General features: G+C 43.6%; 3 protein-coding genes across 9 annotated transcripts in view; 1 reads left to right on the top strand and 2 right to left on the bottom strand.

Annotated features, from left to right (window-relative positions):
• Positions 1-1,511, bottom strand: part of TIPARP (TCDD inducible poly(ADP-ribose) polymerase) — a 42,151-nt gene extending 40,640 nt beyond the window's left edge. Inside the window, exon 1 of one of the 2 annotated variants that reach the window (XM_031042719.1) lies at positions 1,474-1,511. The gene's annotated coding sequence lies outside the window, so the exon portion shown is untranslated. The other variant, XM_034063477.1, reaches the window with a different exon arrangement.
• A 16-nt stretch (positions 1,512-1,527) lies between these two features.
• On the top strand, positions 1,528-4,758 carry SSR3 (signal sequence receptor subunit 3). The gene is made up of 5 exons (XM_005141968.3): positions 1,528-1,733; positions 2,309-2,435; positions 2,801-2,899; positions 3,867-3,998; positions 4,215-4,758. Exons 1-5 carry the CDS (start codon positions 1,595-1,597, stop codon positions 4,279-4,281), a joined length of 564 nt encoding a protein of 187 aa, XP_005142025.1. The 5' UTR covers positions 1,528-1,594; the 3' UTR covers positions 4,282-4,758.
• Positions 4,759-7,876: 3,118 nt separating this feature from the next.
• The window catches only part of KCNAB1 (potassium voltage-gated channel subfamily A regulatory beta subunit 1), a 72,627-nt gene continuing 62,459 nt past the window's right edge, over positions 7,877-18,044 (bottom strand). For 5 of the 6 annotated variants that reach the window (XM_005141969.2, XM_013130925.2, XM_005141970.2 and 2 more), the window contains 6 exons: positions 13,725-13,810; positions 12,499-12,619; positions 11,684-11,778; positions 10,021-10,141; positions 8,897-8,985; positions 7,877-8,268 (listed from right to left, as the gene is read on the bottom strand). In XM_005141969.2, coding sequence (XP_005142026.1) covers positions 8,179-8,268; positions 8,897-8,985; positions 10,021-10,141; positions 11,684-11,778; positions 12,499-12,619; positions 13,725-13,810 — 602 coding nt within the window. In that variant the 3' untranslated portion in view covers positions 7,877-8,178. Of the gene's footprint in view, positions 8,269-8,896; positions 8,986-10,020; positions 10,142-11,683; positions 11,779-12,498; positions 12,620-13,724; positions 13,847-16,444; positions 16,454-18,044 lie in introns of all 6 variants that reach the window. The other variant, XM_031042689.1, reaches the window with a different exon arrangement.

Below are 18,044 nucleotides of genomic sequence, written 5' to 3'. Positions count from 1 at the left end.
ATCTAACGGGCAAACAGCATTCCCCACCAGTGGAAGCCAGGAACTGCTGAAGCCATTTCAGAACAGGTTACTATAACCCAGCGATGCAGGGAGTAAGGAAGAGCGACATGAGAAGGAAGAGGTATCCATGTGTTCCACATAAGATACTCATAAAAAAATCAATCAGTGAAAGTCAGGGACACTTGCAAATCCAGCAAAGTACACACACGTATCTGCTGGGCACAGGCAGATGTTTCTGTGATACTCAGAACTTCTCTGATCATCTAATTTGCCACCAACCCAGCTTGGGAATGAAGAGGCATTTCCAAGCCAAGAAGGAAGGTCTTGCCAGCAGAAGGGTACCTCCCATAGTTGTCTGTAGATAATACATTAGCAATACCATTCTGCTAGCACACAACGTTCAGTTAACTTTTAATCCTGAAAATCCACTCCCAGTTCAGCCTTGGAAATTTGTTAAGCAGTTTAAAGGCAGAGTCATACTACATGTAAGTGTTTTATAGGACTCCATCAGAATTAATTATGATTTTTCATTATATAAATTTAACTTCATTTCCAGCTAGCATTCCCTCATTGTGTGCACTTCATATCTTTTCCTGCAAGAAAAGATTAGCAACTGGGGGGAGATGAGTGGAAGAATTCCTTTCATTAAATTTTAAAAAGATACACAGTCTGGTAAATAAAGCCCTCTCACAGACGTTCCAAATATTGAGGAAAAAGCGCTGTTGCAGGAGATAAGGAGTACTACAGTCACGCCAGACCATCAGAGCCACATCCCAGAAGCTGTATCACATCAGCCGGCCCTTCACATTTTCAAGCAAAACGCTGCTGTTAATCCCCGAGATTTCTGTGGGCTCTCACAGGCTTTTATCACTGACTGTATATGGACCGTTTAAAACAGATCCCCTTCTGTGGCTTCCCAAACTGGTGTGTCAGGGAGATCAGGGAACACTTCAGGAAGCTAAAATGATACAGATGCTTTGCAGAAGTACGACTAGACTTGAATATGTTGGAAAAGAACTAGATAAACACACGTCAACAACGGCACCAACTCTGTGGAAGCTGAAGTTGGGTTTTTTTAAGGATAAAAAGGACATACGGGAGACGAGCCGATCCCCGGCGGGGATTTCGCTCCTTCCCCGAGGCAAACCGCTACAGCTTCAGCCGCAGCCCCGGAGGGAGCGCGTCCTCCGGCGTCCCCCAGTACTCACTTGCCTCAACCGCCAGGACCCGCGCTCCCGCAGGCCGGCTGCCTCCCACACGCCATGCCATGGCGCCGGCCGGCACCCCCGGGCAGCCGCGCCGCGGAGCCTGCCTCCCACACGCCATGCCATGGCGCCAGCCAGCACCCCCGGGCAGCCCCGCCGCGGGGAGCGGGCAGGCTCCGCGGCACCGCATCGGGCCTGCCGGAGCCGCGACCTGCTCGCACCCACACCGAGCAGGCGAGTAACAATGGTAACGGTCTGAACAGCCTACCGAGAGACGTGCAACCCTCCCAGCCCCGGAAGTGCTGTGGGACAGACCCACCCCCGCCCCGCTGGCGGCTTGACCCGGACGCAGTCGCCGAACGCTGAGTGTCTCAGTCCAGCTCCCTGCCATGGCTCCCAAGGGCGGCCCCAGCGGGCGGCAGCAGTCCGAGGAGGACCTGCTTCTGCAGGACTTCAGCCGTAACCTCTCCGCTAAGTCCTCCGCGCTCTTCTTCGGCAACGCCTTCATCGTGTCCGCCATCCCCATCTGTGAGCGGCGGGGTTTCGCTGACGTGGGTTAGGGGGTGGCAGGCCCTGGGAAGAGGAGAGCGGCAGGACTCGAGGGAGGGCGGCAGGACTGGAGAGGGAGTAGGGCCTCCTTGCAGCCTGCCTCAGGTCCCCGGCCCGCTGGCGGCTGCGGTCTGAGGTCCCCGGGCTGCTGGGACTAGCCGCTTTGAGCCGGCCTCAGTTGGGATTATCTTGGTTGTCTCTCTGCTGTGTTAGATCCAGTTTGGAAGCCGGTGGCCTTTGGAACAGCGGGCAGGGTGATGGCTCTGTGGTGGGTAAAAATGGACGAGCTACCGGTCGAACACTGACGTGTCAGTTTGGCTGTGCTGGGCTGCTTCTTTGCTGCATGGGATGTGGTCTCATAAGGCCCCTTCCAGTCACAAGCAAAGCAGACTTCTGTGTTCCAAAGTACTTGTAATGCAGTTTGAAAGCCCCCCGGGTGATTTTGCAAAGCCAGGGCTGAATTACAGAGTTTAGTAACCTGTGTAGTAGAACTCCTGTGGCATTTGTCTTGGAGAGGGAAACCACTCAAAATATCTTTTTTTCTGTTTTTTAAGGGCTTTATTGGAGGATATGGCATATGGATCTTGTTCAGTCTGCAGTCCTATATAGTGTAATGACCCTCATCAGTACCTATCTAGTAGCTTTTGCATACAAGAATGTCAAGTTTGTTCTCAAACACAAGTAAGTTTGGTGGTTATTTGAAGTAGAATTTATTATTAACTGATTTAACAAAACTGGCTTTTGCAACAGTTTATGAATGAGAATGTCTGAAATGTTACACCAGAAACTATTCTATCTAGAAGTCTCTCCTAGTTGGTTTCTGTTATCTTTCTTGTAATTATGAAATAGACTATTCTTGTCAGGAGTATAATGAAACAGCAAAGCTACTTTGCTTCTCAGGAAAAACTGATCAGTGTCTTGGCTAAGTTTTATTCTTCACTGTAAATACAACTTCCTGTAATCCCAGAGTTGTTTTATTGGGATTTTTGTTGGTTGGGGTTTGGTTTTCTTTTTTTCAACTTGAACATAAATGATGTTGCTTACAGGGTGGCACAGAAAAGAGAAGATGCCGTTTCCAAAGAAGTTACTCGCAAGCTGTCTGAGGCAGACAATAGGAAAATGTCTCGTAAGGAGAAGGATGAAAGGTAATCCTCTTTGTTCTGAACAGACAAGAGTAATCCTGTTTGTTGCTCTCCCTTGTAATACTGCCTACCATCTTTAAGGCAATGAGAGGTATTGGGTCATGGGTTTCTTTCTATATTCTGATAAGTAGGAGCTGTACTGTCAGCTCTTTGTTCATCTGTAAAGCCTTTTCAAGGTGAGTTATCAATGTGAAGTCTCACATGCTGAAACATTTATCATAAAGGTCCTGTAGGGCAACCTCTCAGTCCTTGAGCTGCAAAGCAAAACACCTTATTATACATGCCTTATGATAACTCTCTGAAGAGTAAGCATCACCACTGTCTTCAGAAATAAGAAAAGCTCCTTTCCTTGAGGACAGGCTGGTGTGATGCCACAGGAGTGGCATGCAAGTTCCTTCAGACTAGCGTTTCCCTATACTGCTAGACTGCACCACTAATCACTGGTTGTATTTGTTACTCTCATGGTTGTAACTGGCATGTGTTGGTGTGTGGATTTCCAACTGAATAGCTCATACCCATGGAAATCCACACACATGCTTGATTAGTGCATCAGAAAGCACTTGCTATTAGCATACATGCCCATTAGGACTGTACAAGATGTGAGGTGATGAACCATCAAGTCTTTGGAGCAAAAAGCCTTGCCTTCCCTACTCATTGCCAGGCACGCTGGTAACATCTTAGCAGATTCAGGCTCACAGGAAATCTTATTTATGAAGGGCTAGTTTAGATGTCCCTGGTAGGAAAACAAGCATAAGTCATTTGAGTGTACAAGTGCGTGCTATAAGCAGGGTTTTGTCTAACGAGTTGACTGGTAGTTCTTGCTGTGCTCTGTCTTCAAGAAGCTGGCTATCACAAAAGCGACGGTATGCGGTTTACAATCCTCTGGGTGTTAATTGCTTCATAATGGTGGGTGTGCCAGGATATGCATTGATTTAAATATGTTTGAAATAATGTCTCTACTTCTTCCTAGAATTCTGTGGAAGAAAAATGAAGTTGCAGACTATGAAGCAACAACTTTTTCTATCTTTTACAACAATACTCTCTTTCTGGTCTTGGTCATCATTGCTTCATTTTTTGTGCTGAAGAACTTCAACCCCACTGTGTATCCTTTATTACCACACTTGAAACAACTGTAGTCCTACTCCTGTATGTTGTCGTTATCAGGTATATTTGTGATGTGAGTTGTGAGATTGCTCTCTTGATATGTGCAGTTCATCTCAATTCCCTGTTTTTCGTAAAGCTTCTAAATCTTCTGCATTAAAGAGGTGGTATGAGTAAAGAGCTACATGTATATATATCCTTAACCTTTTCCGTACAGAAACTATATTCTTTCTATAAGTGCTTCATCTGGACTGATTGCTCTGCTCTCTACAGGATCCAAATAGTAAAAAAAAAAAATACAGCAATTTATTTCTGTGAGAGGGTTCAACTGCCATACAAAAGTTTAAGGGTGGAATAGAAACATTTTTCTAATAGTGTGACTGCTTGAGAGCATGGGGGGGAGGGTTTGAATCCAAAATGATTTAACTGTATTTACTTTTGGTATCTTTACATGGTATTATTCAATAACCAAATTTATAATTTCTTCTTACTTAGCAATGAAAGGAAGTGGTGTGCAAGCAGTTACCACAATGAACCTTTCTGAAATACTGCATAGGTGTGAAGGTACTACAGAGTGGTAAAGTACACTGTAGCAGGCTGCTACACAGCAGCATGAACAGTTGTACTTCAAACCTGTAACACAATTCCCTGTAAGCTCGGTGAGGGGTGTAAGAGCCAAACTCACTGATCATAAAAAGTGACAATCCACCATTTATCATTGTAACTTGAAAAGTTTTAATAAAGGCTTTTTTGTCATTTAATTCCTTGTATTTCTTTTTTTATTTATTTTTATGGATATTTTCAGGGACAGGCATTGTGTATAGGTTTGTCAGCTCCTTCTGCTTCCAGAAGGGAGGAGTCTTCTACATGTTAGCGTATGTACTGCATTCATTGGAAATACTCCTCATTTTTGTGTAATTTGGAGTCAGAACAAGCTCTAAACCTCCCAGAAAAATGTGTTTGAAGTGTTGGTTTTGTTTGAGTTTTTTTTTAGCTTTTAAATAGTAAATAAATTGAAAAGCCTGCCAGTTTTCCTGGCACAGCTTAACAAAAATGCTTTAGCTGGCTTTTTACAATGGATTTGTCAGATAGTCCTTTTCCTTTTTTCCATGCTATCAGTGAAGCAGCTGTAAGTTTAATGCTAAACTCTACTACTATTAATAGAATTCTATTTTAGAAGTTACAGATATTGCCATTAGAGACTTTGAATCCTAAACACGGAAGAAAGCAAGCTGATAATCAGATTTAATGTTAACAATTACTTTGCTAATCTTCAATAAGATTTGTACTTACATGAAATACAGTAAAATGAAGATTCTGAAGTTCAGGAGATGGTGTATCTGGCTTGCCTTAGAGTATGGTGGGTTTCTAATGTCACTCTTTCTGACAAAAGCAACCCGGACAGTCTCACAAAACTGTTGCCAGAAGATCCAGTACCTGCTGACTATTCCAGTACTTAGCATCCTTTAGATAGCAGGGTTGGATAGGGGGGTCTTAAGTCTTAACCATCCCCTGCTTTTACTTTGCTTCCCAGTAAAGACAGAACTATTCATGTGTTCACAACATGAAAATTCCAGTGGTTCTGTTGTACACTAGAGATGCTATTTAAATTACTTTTCAGGCTGGTCATTTAACACTTCAAATGGACTGGACTGTTTTCCCTGAAAGTACATGGATCTTCACATACTACAAAGAATAATAAACACCATAAAAGGGTGTAAATTATATGTATTTAGTCTTAAGTATTTAGCACATATGAAACAAATTTCAGCATTGACAGCCTGAAACAAAAGAGATGCATGGGTTGAGTGGGCTGTTTTCTACAGCAAGCCTGGTCTTTTCTGTGGACTTCACAGAAAAGCTTTGGTGTTTTTTTGGTTACGTGGATTTTTGTTTGCTTTTGGGTTTTTGGGGGGGGATTATAGTGATGGCTCTTTCTTCTTGCAGTCACCGCTACCAGCTGCACCCAGTTTCTTCAGTATAATGTTGAATGTTAGCCTAAAGGCAGGCTGCTACTTGGCATCCCATTACCCTCAGAGCATTGGGCAAGCTGAGTTAAGCTTTTGCTTTAAGTAAGGGACAATGGCATCTCCTTTTCAATTAAAAAAAAAGTTTGGAATTAGTGTTTTAAATATGTTGTTGGATTCCCATGTATCTGAGAGAATATTAAATGATACCTTGAGAAGTAAGAAAAGGAGCTAGTCTGCTACTGGCAAAATAATTATGAAATTACCAAAAATTAAGCTGTTAACTATGTAATGGTAAAAGCCTTTATGCTGCCCATGGAGCAAATTTAAAAATACTTAAATAGTTAATTGTCACAGCTAATACTGCAACATTAGGGAGATATGGCTCAGGGCAGTGAAACCAAGTCATACCTGGGACATGAGTAAAGCTTCGCTGGCAGCTTCCACCTCAGACGGTGTCATTTTGGAGAGGCTGGTGACTGAACTACTGTGGGCTTCAGAGCTGTCAGGGGGGTGCTCACATTGTGCATATTTCAGGCCAAAATGTTATATGCAACTGATACCTGCCTTATGAGACTTAACTTCTGTAAGTACCTTCTCCAAGGTGCACTGCCAGCCCAGCCCTTCACTCCCCAGCCATACCCACTCATCTGGCCTGAGGTCATTGTTCCTTGCCTGGCCTGAGTACAGCTGAAGATCATCATTTCCCTGTGGAACAATATGTACCCATTTTCAACATAAATCACTGCTGTTTCAAAATCAGTCTCAGTATTAGTAAGAGGTCTTCAAGTATAGAATTAGATGCAGAAAATGTTTTTATTGTGTCCAAGCAGAAGTCAAAGTCAGACTGCATTTCTGGATATACAGCAGCCAAGTTCATTTACACATACCATAGCTCATTGGATTAAATACAGCAGAAGACAACTCAAGTATTAATATCTGTTCACATGGCCCACCTGAACACTGCACACACTCTGCAGATACCCTGAAGTTCAGAAGACTGAAGTACAAGGGTTCTACAAATACTGTACATAACTGTAACCCCAAGGAAGTAGGCATCCAAAGTACACAGTTCAATACAAGTGAGAAATACTTACTGAAATCATCAGTGCATTTTACAAAGCAAACTCATGGTAATAAAAGATGACATGATTCTTAAGATGTGCAACTTAAAGTATAAATGCTTGCTTTCAACTCCTGTAGAGGGATGAAATGCTCACAAAAAAAAAAAAAAACAACTGTTTAAAATGCGACTTAAAAATATTATGCATTTACTTATGCCCGATTCCAGAACAAGTTAAAGCAAATATAGCCTTCCACCAGAATATGTACCTGATTATTTTCTGGTATTATTCAGCAGCTATATATTACATATATTTATAAGTATCTATATCCATAAAAGTTCATAAATATTGAAATTTGCAATAGCTCTGTCTACAAGCAGGCAGAAGTAGAGGCAGACGTCTATAGATGCAAAACTCAATATTTTATCATGGCTTTCTTAGTTTAAGGTTCATGTAGAATTAGAATTTTGCAGACATTGTTTTTATTAACCTGACATGCGTATTTGGATTTTCTAACTGTGCTCTTCTGGCTTGTACTCAGAAATACTTCCCAGGAGCACTCCACAGCTGAAATAATTGTATAGTTAGGAGTTGAGCTATCTAATTTCTAACTAATTCTTACATCCTTTATTCAACTACAAATGAAATCTAAAGCATATACTCAGCAGCAAAAAGAAAACTGAAAATTTGAATTTGCCCCTTCTGTCTGTTAACCTGAATAAACTTTATAGTTGATATATCCCAAATGTGGTTTTATTAAAACCTTAAGTTGTATCTGGCTTTTCTTCATTGAAAAATAGATCTGTACATCCTTCGTTAATTACCAAGTACCTGAAGGTTATAAATTATTTTTTGCTTTACAAGTGTTTTTCACAACACAAGCATGAAGTGCTAAGAGTAAAGTAAAAATTAATGTATTCGGTCAAAGGTAAGAAAATACGGTATTATTCTTGGTTAGAAGAGAGATCAACTGTGCTTTTAAATTTCATTGCAGGTTAGTAGCAACAGCACACATCTCGAAGGATCCAGTGACAGTAGACACTGAGCAGCAAGTTGCTGAATGATTCTCATGACCGGATATTAATTCGGGGCTGTACTTCCGTACAGAGCACTGCTAAAACCATGCAGTCCAGGTAATTCATGCATCGCATTATGATCTGTAGTCCTTCTTGCTGTAGGGCTTATTTCCCAGAATATTATCTATTTCATTTACAATATGGGATGTCATTTTTGGAAGGACCTAGGAGTAGAAAGAAAACCCATGTTTAATCAAGCTTCTGTTAAAGGTTTTTCCAAATTTAAATCTAGATTTTATCAAATAATATTTCCTTTGGGTTTTGTGTGACAGATATTTAAACATCCTTCTAATACTGTTCTCCCTTAAAGGAAAAACTACTGTAGTGTCTTTACCCAGTGAGAGAATCACAGAAGTGCTCCTAACCTTCATATATAGAATATTGTTCAGCTGCAGCAGAAAGCAAGCTGGTAACTGGAATATCAGAGGAAGCTCTTATTGCTAAAAGCAACAGAGAATAATTAAGTTGGGTGCAAGTGACATATGCCCTGTGGAAGACTTAGCACAGAATCTATCACAGTGTGTCCTGGTTTTCAGATATCTTAGACCTGCTGAAGCCACTGTTGCTTGACAGGGCTATGACTACCACAGGGGGTAAGTCATGGTGATGCACCACAGGTTTGCTTAATTAACATGCATAACTAGAATTGGAAGATGCCTGAAACAAATTACAAAGTATTGAAACTATGTGAGAGGAGGGTGCTAATCTTGAGGTATGCTGGTTACCCTACATGGAGCTGAACAGCAGCTAATCCCCCACCTCTGTTGAGATGCCACCACTGCCTGCACTTGCCTGTATGGCTCCAAGGTTCTCTATCAGCTGCTCTGGGTTGGAAGATCCTAGAAGGACGGAGCTCACACCCTCGTTTCTCAGGCACCATGCTGGGAATAAAGCCACAAGATCATCAGGAACACAGGATTCATGACATGGCATTACTCCAAACACTAATGTTTCTCAGAGCTTATATCTCTATTTGAAAAATAATGACAGTATTATTTGTCTCAACCTTCACGTTACTCCTCCGGCACTACCAGGAAGATGCATAGATCATACAGCAAAACCATATAGCAGATCTTCCAGCATCCACCTGACCTTGGTCTGTGGGCCAACAGTTGTGTTAATTGCAGGGTTTGGTTTTTTACTGTCACAAATCACAAAGATTCAGCTCTTGGCTATTTGAACCAGGGATCATTTCTCTAACAGATGTGTGGTATATTTCAGCTGAACAACTGATAGCTTCCATGTGGGGAGGGACTGTTCAGAGAAACAGGCAGGTCAGGTTGGACCCCAGAGGATGGCCCAAGCTACACTAACCTGCTTGTCAATCAAAGCCTGGTGATGATACTGGAAACAATCTTACTTAAATAATTTTTAACTTTACTGCTCAAAACCCGACAAAACAAAAAAATGTTATTTTTATGTGGGGCTAATGGACCAGGGGTTGCTTCAAAGGCAATAAATGGCATTTTAGTAGCCTACAGCTTGGTTTGTTTTCTTCTTTTCCTGTGTTGCTTGAAACATATTAGCCTTTTCCCAGTGAGGTGTTGCATTGGCCATCTGCCATTTATTCCATAACCCCTGACAGCAAATATCATTCAAGTGTTTTAAATAATAAACAGATCTATAGATACAGGCAGATACAAAGCCATCTATCATCCAGTTTAAAAGATGACACATCTATTTCTTTGTTACCATTTACCTAACCATCACTGATACTTAAACAAACAATGGGAGCGCCAGCATAATCTCGGTAGCTTTATGGCTTTATACAAGATTTCACCTCAACAACACATAAGGCACAAGCTTTCTGTGCCTTGATGCAGAGTATTTCCCTATGCACTATGAGGATGTGAGCTAGGTTCTGCATTTGTGACAAATGTGAAGGTGCAAGAATAGTGCCCACCCCCATCACCTACCGACAGCCAGCTGAGGCAGTGTGCACCCGAGGCGCACGGCGATGGGTGACAGGTCTTTCAGCTTCACCTGCTGCTTTCTGCCTTCCTCACTTACGATTTTCTCTTTCAGCCACTGGTAGCACTGCAGATTAATTACATTGCAATTGACTGTTAACTTTAATCACCCAAAATAGAAAGTTTAAGGCAATTATAAGCAGCTCTTAAAAAGCCATATCCAACCCAGGAGGCTGAATGGCACAATGCTTTGCTACACAAAACAATTATGAAAGGCCAAGGATGTCTCCTGTGGGATCCTGTGTCTGTTATCTCTCTGGCTTTATGCAACTGATGGACTCAGCCCAGAACCTGAAACCTCCGCAGTTTTATTTGTGCACCACTGGATTCCATTGCAGAGTGGAAAAAAAGTGAAATATTGGTCAACTTGAGAAGATTTTGACACACATGCATGTACATCCCCAAATTGCAAGAGAATGTCTGATCTTGCTCAAAAATCTATTACCATTCAAGGTTTAAAAATTAAACAAAGCTGAGATTTTAGTTCTGCCATCTCCAGACCTGAAATTTGATTATTCTTCGCTCACATCAATTCAATTTGGATTCCTCTCTGCAATGGCACCTTCTTAGCTAGCTTTTACCAAATGTTAATATATTTTATTTTGGAAAAAAAATCCCAAACACAATGAAACGCTACATTTGAAAATGCTGCCTTTTGTGAACAATTCAGTGTAGACTCTCTCTCTCCTTTTAAAAGCACCAACTTGTGCAAAAACCAGCACAGGGTTGTATGTCAGTCTGTTGGCATTTGTCAGACAGCATTGGCTTTTGCCCATCAGCTGATAGAGAGGCTCAAATACCATTTTGTTTGACATTTTTTCCCCCGGATCTGTGACATTTTAGTGCTCTGCCATTTTCCAAACCATTTAAACAACATGCATACCACAGGTATGTTATGGGAGAACACCCGATAATCCCCAATAAGAACAAAAGTAGGATAATGATGGGAGAAACCAAGCCCTGTGGTGACACCAAAATGCAAACACATGTTAGAGCAGGCTGCTGCTCTGCCCAGCAGAGGGCAGGATCACAGAGGACCCATGGGTTTCGTGGGGTGCTGGGGTCTGCCCTGCCTGTGGGGCTTCCAGGAGTGATGCTGTCTGGATGAGCTCTCACTACTGCTCACCCACACTCGCTGCCTGGGCTGGTGCCCAGGAAAAGGTGGTCAGAAAAATAATGTCCAGGTCTGGTTTACCCTTTCCATGGGGTTAAAGGGGTCTGAAGTTACAGCAGCTGTACAGATTAACTTTGGCCAGGAGTATTAAAAGCACAACAAAAACCCTGGGCTTGTGCCTTTTCATTGACTATTTCAGGTCAGTGTTAAGGGTTGTGACAGAATCCTTTTGCAGACACATACCCCACCCCTCTGAATCTGGCTCCAGTCACGTGCTCCCCCACAACCGGCTCACTGCCATGGGGAACATGAGCATCTTTGTAACCCAGATTCTCCCACACTTTGGAGTATGGTTGCCAGAGAAACCGAGCTGATCTATTGATACAGCAGCACACAGGCCAGCCTTCTCACAAGGGATCTGTTTTCCTTTTGTTATTTTCCTGCCCTCACAAAAGCAGCACATCTACTTTTCTCAAACATGCAATAAAAAAATACCTTTAATGCAGCCCTTGAGCTTTCAGGGACCCCATTGCCATATTTCCCTGAGATGATCCCACAGGCTAGTGGGGACCATGTCATTGCTCCGACCCCTACAGAGAAAATGGAGAAGGTGATTTTAGAGGACAGGGAGAAATCAGAGATGTATCAAAAATATGAGTTTCAGTTAAAAAAAAAATTAAGAAAAAAGAAAGCAAAACAATTACTGCTTGTTTCTGCAGCTGCCGGAAGTGACATTCAGTTGGCATCTTCCAGGAAGAAGCTGCTGATACTCTTAAGGGCCATCAGCAGCATCTTTGAAAACACTGAGTAGCTTATTCATACAAAACCCTGCTGTGAGAGCCTTCAGCTCCATCCTGGTCCTGCTGCAGCAAAGTACATGAACTCCTGACAAGGCGTCTCCTGTGCCTACCCTGCCTTACACCATTATGTCCCTCCTCTGTTGGCCCTGCTTGGCAGGGGCACCACCTCCCACCTATCTACTCTCAGACTGGTCCTCAGCAAGGCTGCTCCAGACACCATGGCAGGAGGTGTGCAAGAAGGCATCATTGTCTTCTAATGCACGGGAGAGGTGGCACCTGCACTGTCCACATGGGTATCAAAGAATAAGCAACAGCCATGGCAATTAGCACCTATTTCTGTTGGACGCATAATAAGCCGGTTTTTCTTTTAAGTCATTAGATAGATACTTGTCTGTCCCCTTCAGATCCAGGGAAGGAGAACACTGTTCCCATCTAGAGCCCCAGGCCAGACTAGTCTGTGTTTCTTTCTGCAGATGAAATAGCTGAAAGGCACAGCAGTCTCAGACTCACCAATTTTGTGATATAATTCTGGCAGCTGAACCTCCACTTTCTCTCTTTGGAAAAGATGGTATTCAGCTTGTTCACACACAGGCGGTATCATGTTAAACTGCCGGGCTACAGAATATGCTTCCTGGAGAAAAAATTCAGTTGATAAAAAAAATTTATTAGGTAAAAGCATCTTGCAGGATATGACATAACCTATGCGCCAGCACTTATTGAGTGTACAGGAGACTACAAACTCAAATTTCACTATCCCTTATCAAGGCTATGGACATCCCTATGAGTGCTGCCGTGCTGAGGCAGCACTCGTCCATGGCTGTAGTGCTTCCCTGCTGCTTCCCATAGCAGCAGGACACATGCCCACATTCTGTCTCCTCCAGCCTAAAGCTGCTTCAGTGCCAGCTCAGCAACAAGCCAAACAACTTCCCAGCTGAGGTGGCTGGTGCTGAGCTTGTTTATTGTGTTTTGACCCCACCACAAGAAGCAGGGACCAGCAGGATGCTCTTGGCATCTCTTAGAGTCATACCATGGTCTGGGTTTGAGTATAGTAAACAGTAGTCTAATCCCCTGCAATGAACAGGGAAACTTCAACTAGATTAGGTTACTCAGAGCCCGATCCTGCTTGGCTTTGAATGTTTCTAAGGATGGGGCATCTGCTACTCTGGGCTTACCTCTCAAATGCTTCTGACACAGCATTAAGGATGAGCTGTCAGGATTGCTGCCTCCCCGGTGTAGGTTTTTTTCAGATAAAGCCAATTAGGTGGTCCCTACAGCTGAGCAGGGATATTTCCCTTCTGCATCTCTAGGCATGACATGGTCAGGGCAGTGCTGCCTGTGGAGGCTTCTCCCCTGCATGGGGACCACTTCCACTGCATCCTGTGGGTCACGGGGCTGCTGCCCAGAGCCACATCTTGAGCAGAGCATCAGTAACCATAGGCACAGATATCAAACAGGAGCTTTACCAAAAATCTTGAAGTCAGATGAATGAAACCAAAAATGAAACAAACCCAATTAAATGAGCCAAGATACCCAAACCAATAGATCAGCCCATAGTCTTTAATTAATATTGGGTTTTTAAATTATTTTAGGTGAAGAGATGCTGGATGGGGGAAGACTCAAACATCCCAAGCCAAGACACACACTTGTGTTTCAGTTCCCAGCGTAGCTTTCTGCAGACTCTGCAGCCTGTGTGGAGAGGTACCAAGTGTCAACACTTTCCTAAAACCTGACTTTACCATGATCTCCATAGCACTCCAGCGCGACGTTCCCCAGTACATCGCCATGCCTTGATTTATTACGTGTGTCATCGCTCGGACGATTTCTGAAGGAAAGAAAAAAAAAGAAAGTAGCATGAGAACTGCACAGGAGCCAAATTTTCAGCACCAAATCCTCCCAAAGCCACTTATAAATGCCAAGTATGCCAACAAGCCTGAGCGGCTTTGCATTAAACACTACTTCTTCCATGCTCTCTTGCTCAAGCATGGATGAAAAGGCATTGACAGTTCAAGCAAATACATTTATCCGGCAGTTGTTTAAAAACTGCTTTTACCAATTATTGCCGACCACCACCTTATGATAATATTTCTTTTAAAATTTAACACAAGAGGGCAGCACAGTTGAAAAATATACTAAAAGATAAATTTATTTTAAAATTTGTTTACTAAAAGCAAATATCTGGTCCTGCTGCTTTCTACTAGGAATATTAGGATGCTGGGAATAAAGTTGCAAAACTGGATACTATTCAACCCTGCTTCACTGAGGGCACCTCTGCAAAACCCAGCACAGCTCCTTAGCACAGCAGTCCCAAGGTCCTTGGTTTTCCTTGGGAAGATGGAAACCTGCAAGGCTACACACACCAGGACAGGATCTTTAGTTTCCATTTATCAGATCTCTGTTAAGAAGCCCTGTGTTCTTGTTGGGGTTTAAAAGCCCATCATAAACTTTAGCTTGCAAGAAAAGGAAAAGAACTTGTCTATCCCTTGTGGTTACCCCAGAGGTGACAGCCTGTTAAGACGCCTCACTGGGCTATAAAGGAAGTAACCCATGCTTACTCTTTGCAACTCATTTTTAAGCCAAATTTCTCCCTGGGAGCAGCCTGCTGAGTATGTGGCATTGCAGGGGGCCAGGCAGTGCCCATCATATCTCTGCTGCAGAGGAGCAGGGTCCTCAGGGCAGGAGGGTCTGGGGAGTGGCAGGATCTGCAGCACCAGGGACATAGTCCTCAGGAGCATGAATAACTGCCCTGGCTGCAGTTATAAACTGGTATTTCTTACGGAGCTTCAGCACTCCCTGCCCTTCGGAGCTGAGCCACGGCTCCCAGGACACCCTCAGTACATGGCTAACATATTGCACATCACTTAAAGGGACAAAAACTGGGTAAACTAACTGTGAGAAGCAAAAGAAAACAGTACTTAGTCACCACTCCCAGTGCAGCACAAGGAACCTTGCAGTCAGCAAACACTGCCACATCTCAGTGTACTTTTCCCTCAGGAAAGAGGGAAGGAAGCAACAATCTACACCTACACTGTTAATTCTGACCCATCAAAGTGTGGTGAAACAACTCCGGTCAGATGCAGAACTGCAGAGAAGCCCTATGTGTCTGTTAAATCCCTTGGCACGTCTGCTGTTAGTTGGACAGTGACTCGAGGCGCTGCTGTCTCGAGATCAAGAGGAGCTGCCTTTTACATCATGAGGATTCTCGTCCTACTTATGGGAAAAAAAAAAAAAGAGAAAAAAGGAGCTTGGCAGAGGGGAGATTACACTGTCAATCTTGACGTTATTGTGAGATTTCCTCTGCAGGCAGCCACAGGCAGCTAAAGATGACGAAGTCTCCATTTATAACCTCAGAGGGGCTGCACAAGAGACACCGTGCCTCTTGTGCTGGGCTGCTGCCTTCCCACTGAAAAGGGAGATTTCCTCTCAAATGAAACATTGGCTTGAGGAGTTTCTTCCCCCCCCCCCCCCCCCCCCCCCCAATGAAGAGCACAGTTTAAATGGCAGATATTGTTTTCTTCTTTTTTTCCTCTCTCGTTGTTTTGCCCAAAACCACACTTTCCCCTGTTCCTAAGCATTTTATCCTCAGGCGTGTACTCGTCCAACAAAATGCCCCATTACCAAAGCAGCTGTCCTGCTACCCACAGGCTATGTGTGACAGGCAGCTGTATGACAATCCCTCCCTCCTTGCGGGCTTCTCGCTGGGTTTAGTTTTCTATTTTTGCTGCACTACCATTTAGAAATTTTGATAAGCATTTCATCATATGCCTCTTACACATCCCAGTCCATGGCTGTTTTCATTTCTCCCACCTCTACTCCTCTCAAGAAAAACTCGAGTTAAACCAGAAAAAATATATACATCTCTTCCTGTTTACCAGAGACTGCTCCCCTGGGTATGGTTTGTGAAGAGCACATGCCCAGATCATTGGGTTTGCCAGCTGGATGGCACAAACAGCACCAGTTAAGAAGGGGAGATTTTTTTTAAACATAAGTGAATGGTTCAAAACCCACGAAACATCCTCCAGCAGCATAACAGAGTCTTGAAGTAGTTTAAAGCCTTGCTTGCCAGGGCTGGGCATGGAGTGGGTGTCCATTTACCTGGCACCCTGACAACAGGGGGTCTTATCAGGATACCCCAGGGACCTTCCTTTCCTGCAGCCAGAGCTGCCCTTCTCGTCTGCTGGAAAGGCCACTCAGGATGTAAAAACAATCATCTGCTAGAACATTTGGGGGATCAAATCTTGTGCCTGACTAATGAGGCATGAAACTCATGGACATTCAGGAGAGAAGCACAGGTCCTTCCATCACCCATCTCCCAAGGTCCCTATCTGGAGGAGCATGTGCAATGGTAGAGTCACTCAGACACCAAGGGATAGCCCCACAAACAGCCAGCCCAGTGTGGACAGCCCCATGTCCTGCCCGCCCCAGCAGAGCCAAGACGAGCTCTGGAGTGAGGAGGGACACGGCTGTCCTGGTCAGGGACCTGAGTGCAGCGTTATGCAAAGAACTCTGTGAGAAGTACTTATCTCCAGACACTCCTTGAAGCTAACATTCTATTGCTTTTACAGTGAAGAGCTTTTCTAATTTGCCCCGAGATTTTTAAGAAAGGTAAATACATTTGTGTTTTTTAGATTAAGCAAGCTTTGCCTGCTGCTTTGGGGACTAGAGTCATCTGCAATAAAGAAATCTGTATTAAATTCTCATCTTCTTGTATTAGCTCTCTGCTGCCCATGCCTCCTACAGCAGCCTGAGCTGGGCTGTGACCAGCCTGGGGTGCAGGAAGCAATTCTGCTCTGGATGGGGTGGACCAGATGAGTATTTCCAAATGGCTGATCCATTGCCTGCTGATACCCATAGAGGTCACAGTAGAGAGAGGAACCTCACCTGCTTGCATGCAGCAAGTGAAGAAAACAAAATGAATGTGTGAAGTCTGTGCTTTTATTTATTTGGTTGTATCTTACACAGTCACAGAGTTTGCTCAAGCAGGACCCTCACCCATTGCCATAACCTGGGAACGTTTGAAGGTTACCTACAAATCGTTCTCCATCAGAAGCAGCTCTTTGGCTCATGGGAAAAGCATAAACATGTAAGAAGATGGAGCGGGGATTGTGTGACTTGTGAAGGTATCTCAGCCCTTATTGTGCATGCCAGATAGTGCAGAACTGACAGATGGTTCAACAGATGCTCTGAGATAGAAGTGGCTTAGTAGGTGAACCATAAAAAAAGCATGAAGTACGTAGAAAGAATCAGCACCACACCATTCATAATATAAATGTCCCTTTTTTCACCCTGCTCAAAGTCTCAACGAGCACCACAGTTTATACCTATTGCCAGGCTCCAGCACTGCTAGCAGCATCTGTAGCATCTTAAAAGCTACAAAGGCCTGAGATCAGATGCATAGGCATGGGAAATATATTCAAGACTGCTTCATTAGATTACAAGTGACCAAGCAGAGAGGTCATTTCTCCCTCCAAGATACAACATGTCATCTTCCTTGACCTCATGAGCTACTGGAAAAATCTGCAATGGTCTTAAAATCACAAGCCAGTTTCCTGAATCCATAGCTGCTGGCATTGTTCGGTTGGGGCAGCGGTACTGCCATTCATTTAAAGTTCGTGCCACAGCTAAGAAAATAAGTGTCACGACCGCTGAAAGCCAAGCCAAGAGCTTCAAAGGGGCCTGTCAAGCTCCAGGTTTGCTCAATTTACATGTACTCATCTATGACAGATTCTGCAGCCTACAAGTCTTTCTTCTTGCTACTTTTTATTTAGCTGTGAAGCTAATCTGCCACAGTGTGAATGGGTGTGTTAACTCCAATGGGAAAAGAGGAGGAATGGGAATTGGTGCCTAACTCCCAAACATATTGATGAAGGCTCCTGGATAACTGGGCTATATGGCCGTGTACAAGACACGCATACATGGTTATCAGCAACTGTGAAGCATAATTAAAGTACACAGATAGTCACAGATCTTGCAGGTTCCTAAATTCATTCCCTGAGTTTAGCAGCCTAAATTTAACAGGAACTGTTCCCCAGCAGGACCAAGGAGCAGGTGGCAGTGGC

This window comes from Melopsittacus undulatus, chromosome 6, assembly GCF_012275295.1.
Source record: "Melopsittacus undulatus isolate bMelUnd1 chromosome 6, bMelUnd1.mat.Z, whole genome shotgun sequence".
Taxonomy (NCBI): Eukaryota; Metazoa; Chordata; class Aves; order Psittaciformes; family Psittaculidae; genus Melopsittacus; species Melopsittacus undulatus.
This window is presented reverse-complemented; position numbering and strand designations above follow the sequence as displayed.

Coding starts and splice junctions, on each gene's coding strand:
- SSR3 (XM_005141968.3), top strand. CDS start 1,595: ATGGCTCCCAAGGGCGGCCCCAGCGGGCGGCAGCAGTCCGAGGAGGAC. Junction 1,734..2,308: donor CGTGTCCGCCATCCCCATCT/GTGAGCGGCGGG, acceptor CTGTTTTTTAAG/GGCTTTATTGGAGGATATGG. Junction 2,436..2,800: donor AAGTTTGTTCTCAAACACAA/GTAAGTTTGGTG, acceptor TGTTGCTTACAG/GGTGGCACAGAAAAGAGAAG.